Here is a 4,053-nt window from a genome sequence, read left to right as displayed (position 1 = left end):
CAATGTCCTATGATTGCTGGGTACCAGCAGGGTGCCTCATTCTGTGCTCTCTAATTCCATTAAACTCAAAAATCTCAGACTTCACTGAGTACTGATGGCTCAGTCTCTAAATTGTATATACTTAGACTGAAAAGAGGTACCATAGGCATAGTTTAAAATATTTTAATTTTGAAAAACCTTACCACACCTAGGAAGTATTCACATTATATGTGTAAGTAGCAGTAGCTCTTAAACCAGCAATAACTTTCAAAACATTACAAACTTTTTAACTGCAACTATTGTGGAACCTGTTCCCCAGTTATGGTTTTATGTATACTTGATGTGTATGTTGAACTAAAAAACTATCTGGTTATTTACTAAAAGGCCTACAAAGCAGCACTACTGAAAAAATACCATGAGAAGCCATACCAAATATTAAGCATTAGACAAGTATGCTACAATAAGCTGCACTACTATAGGAAAGCTAATCTACAAGAATTGTATCAGTATGAATAAATACTACACACAGGGATATTTTTCTGGACTTTATTAAATCCTTAGTTTAGTACATGACCTGTGTACATGTGAACACAATTCAAAACTGTAGCACAGTCAGCCTGCCTGGTGCATTAATGCGGAGAATAGAGCATAAACTGTAATAATAATAAACATCAAGGCAAAACTATAAAATGAATGTTCCAAATTGTAACCAAAGGCTTAACTGAAAGCTGCAGAGTAATTTGTAAATTGTAACTTTGGAAGTAAAAGAAAAAAAATCATGTGTGGATTTTTTTTCTATATTTCTGCTATGTTAGAACCAGAGGATACATTTTCCATAAAAAACTAATTATGGAATATGACTCATGTGCACAATGTAATCCTAGTATTATTACCAGCTTTGCTACCCAAAACATTTAAATTATGATTTTTCACTGTTTTCTGGAAATATCATAAAATAACAAAACTCCTACAAGATGTGAATATATATATATTTACTTGTTTGCTGTAAACTAAGGACATTTTGATCATGGCCTGTCTCTTTCTTTCTGTTTAAATAATTTATATAACATGTTTCTAACTGGATTGTAAAATGTTATCAAACTGAAGAAAGACTGATTGGATCAGCCTTTGCAACCAGACTTATTTTAACTGCTCAGAATAATGGTTGCCTCTAACATTAGACTGGGCAACACAGCCTGTAAAAAGTTACAGAATTGAACACAGGCACATTTAAGTTCTTGCCAGTGACACTGGTTTAATTTAGCTGGGGTTTTTTTGGTGTTTTAACAATCAAAACTTTTTATTAACACCCGAATGCTTTTTTAATATAATATCCATTACCAAGAGGGTTTTTTTTGTGTGTTAAATAAATTGTTTCTAGTAATTCTGGGGCACAACGTGCCCATTTTCTCTCTCTTTTGATTTATATCATTGTTCTGTTTTTACAGCTTACTGTTGACAGAGTGAGGTAATTCAACTACAATTTTTCCAATGTTTTTTCCCATGTACATATAATCTACGGCACGGAATACAGACTCCAAGCCAGTGAACTTGCCCTCTGGAGACAAGTTTCCAAGGTCCACCTCACAGACCAGTTCTCCATTTTCACACATCTTGAGCAAGTGTTTCAGAGCCATTGAGTATTCGGAAAGGTAATGGTTCAAGAAGAAACCCCGGATGCTGGCAGATTTCTTCAGCAGTTTTACTGGCAGCAGTTCTGCTTTAATAGGCTGAAGGCCAGTAGGGGTTTGGTAGCCAGAGATAAACCCAATAACTATCAGACGCCCTTTGGTAGCCAAGGAGTTGACAGCCAAGTCAAACATCTTTCCACCAACAGATTCATACACTATATCCACGCCTTCTGGGTAGTCCTTCCTAAGAATTGCACCAACATTTTCAGTTTTATAGTTGATAGAATGGTCACAGCCAATGGATCTTAGAAAACCAGCCTTTTCATCACTAGAGCAAGTTCCAATTACATGGCACTTTGCCTTCTTTGCAAGCTGCACAGCAAACTGGCCTGTTCCTCCAGCCGCTGCTGTGACCAAAACCTTCTTGCCTTCAGATAATTCTCCATGCTCCTTTAGACTGATGTACGCAGTAGTGCCGCTTACCGTTAAAGTAAGAAACTCGGGTTTCACAGAGGGTAGAGGAACTGCATTTTTGGCAGGCACAACAGTATACTCAGCAAAAGACCCTGGTGACAGATACGCCACAGCTTGGCCCACTGTGTAACTGGCACTAGCACTCAGCCCTAAGGCAACCACATCACCAATACCTTCAAAACCTACATCAAATGGGGGTTTTACTGAAGTGTCATATCGACCAGCTGAGTAGTTTATGTCAGATGCATTAATGCCGACAAATCTAGGAGAAAACAAAAAATTGTTAACATGCTTTCCTTCTCAAATACTTTCGCCCTGTGAAAAATCTCCCCTTTTAATTTACGGTATAAGAAGTCGTAATGGTGCTTTTTCAAATACACCGATAGTTGGGAAAACTGTTTATATCGTGCTACTTAAAAAGAAGTGTATATGTATTAATAAAACAAGAATTTTTCCTCAGACTTTTTTATTTAACTGTTCTACTATTCTAGATAGCTCCAGTCTTTAAAGAGCATTGTATACACACCCATTTTAAATGGAAACCCCCACCCTACCCCCAAAATAAAAAATAATCCTGAATGAGGTGGAAGGACAAAAACTAACCGACCCCTTTACAAAAGATGTAAAAGCACTGTGAAATAAAATATGTGTAAAGTGGTAAATATGTTGATTCTGGCAACAAATTTACATTTCTGATTATAGTAATACCATTAATGACTAATGATAATATTAACTATGGATGTTGTTTGCAAGGTCATGTTACTGCAGGCAAGTTTTTTTTTTTTAAATGGATGGAGCCACTATAACAAATTTGCCTTTTGATGCAGTTAATGCCAACACGAAAATATTTTTCTTTATATAAATGACTCGCTGAGCTACAAAACAACCTTGTAAAAAAGGACTGAAATTGTAAGATGAAGCATTTAATGTTTAGAAGCCCTGTTGACCTCTAACAGGTGAAAATGAATACTGCATGTTTAGTAAAAAAAGGACACCGATCTATACTAAACTTGACTGGCACCAAAAGAGAAGTTTCATTATGGTATTCCACGCAAGGTGTTTTACTAACATTTCCTCCCCCATGTTAAAGGCACTTGTAACAAAAATACCTTGATATACAAGGGGGAAGGGGGGGGGGAGTTTTCTTATAACCAGAAAATGTCAAGGAGAGCAGGCAGCAGAAAAGCGCCAGGATTTTTTTTTTTTTACTCCACGTGGAAGTGACAACCCAAAGATGTATTTGATGTCATGAGAAAAGCTGGAGAAGTACGCAAACAGTGCAATATTAATTGTCATGCTTAGCCATACGGTCAAATACTGTGTGCGGGTGTAAGGTGAAATTGCTTAGGCATACAGTAATGAGAAGTAAAAGCAAAAACCCCTCCACCCCCCCCAACAAAAACCAAAAAACCCCACAAAACCAACGCCCCCCCCAACTCCCAAATGCTTTGCTTATTTGGATTTCTCACTTCTCCATGCTATGGAGGGTCTCAGACTTGCACTAAGGTAAAGCTTGTGTGCACAGAGGGAGAGACAGCCCTATCCAGGCACGAGCATCCAGCCAGGGAGGAAGGCTGAGTGTTGCTTTCCCCTCCTTCTGCCCTGACTTCAGTGCTCCTAACAAAGCAAGTCTTCCGGCTCTGGCCAGATGCGGGGGGGGAGCCCTGCCGCCCACAGTGTCCCCGTCCCACTCTTCGAAGCGCCGGGGGCCGCGGCAGCCGCTCCCCCGGCCCAAGCGCGCCCGCAGGGCCCCGGGGAGCTGCGAGCAGGGAGCCGGGCTGGCTGCACGAGGCACATTTCGCTCCGGCTGCCCCACCTCGTCCCCGGGGCTCCGGGGGGCTGCCCAGTGCGGGGGCGAGCGGCAGCTCCCTCCTGGGGATGCGGTTGCACCTGGGGGGAGGGGGAAAAAGATTAAAAAGAAAGAATAATGATAATAAAAGGGCTCCTTTCCCCTCTGCTGCCGGCGCCT

The 4,053-nt window shown here is 40.4% G+C and overlaps 1 protein-coding gene across 1 annotated transcript in view; it reads right to left on the bottom strand.

Moving 5' to 3' along the window:
• Positions 1-511: 511 nt before the first annotated feature.
• ZADH2 (zinc binding alcohol dehydrogenase domain containing 2) overlaps positions 512-4,053 on the bottom strand; it is a 14,844-nt gene continuing 11,302 nt past the window's right edge. The window contains exon 2 of the mRNA XM_019524324.1: positions 512-2,346. Coding sequence (XP_019379869.1) covers positions 1,422-2,346 — 925 coding nt within the window. The 3' untranslated portion in view covers positions 512-1,421. The remainder of the gene's footprint in view (positions 2,347-4,053) is intronic.

This window comes from Gavialis gangeticus, unplaced genomic scaffold (genome assembly GCF_001723915.1).
Source record: "Gavialis gangeticus isolate Ggan-Ray unplaced genomic scaffold, GavGan_comp1, whole genome shotgun sequence".
NCBI lineage: Eukaryota > Metazoa > Chordata > Crocodylia > Gavialidae > Gavialis > Gavialis gangeticus.
The sequence above is the reverse complement of the archived record's forward strand: the minus strand, read 5'-3'. Positions and strand labels throughout refer to the sequence as shown.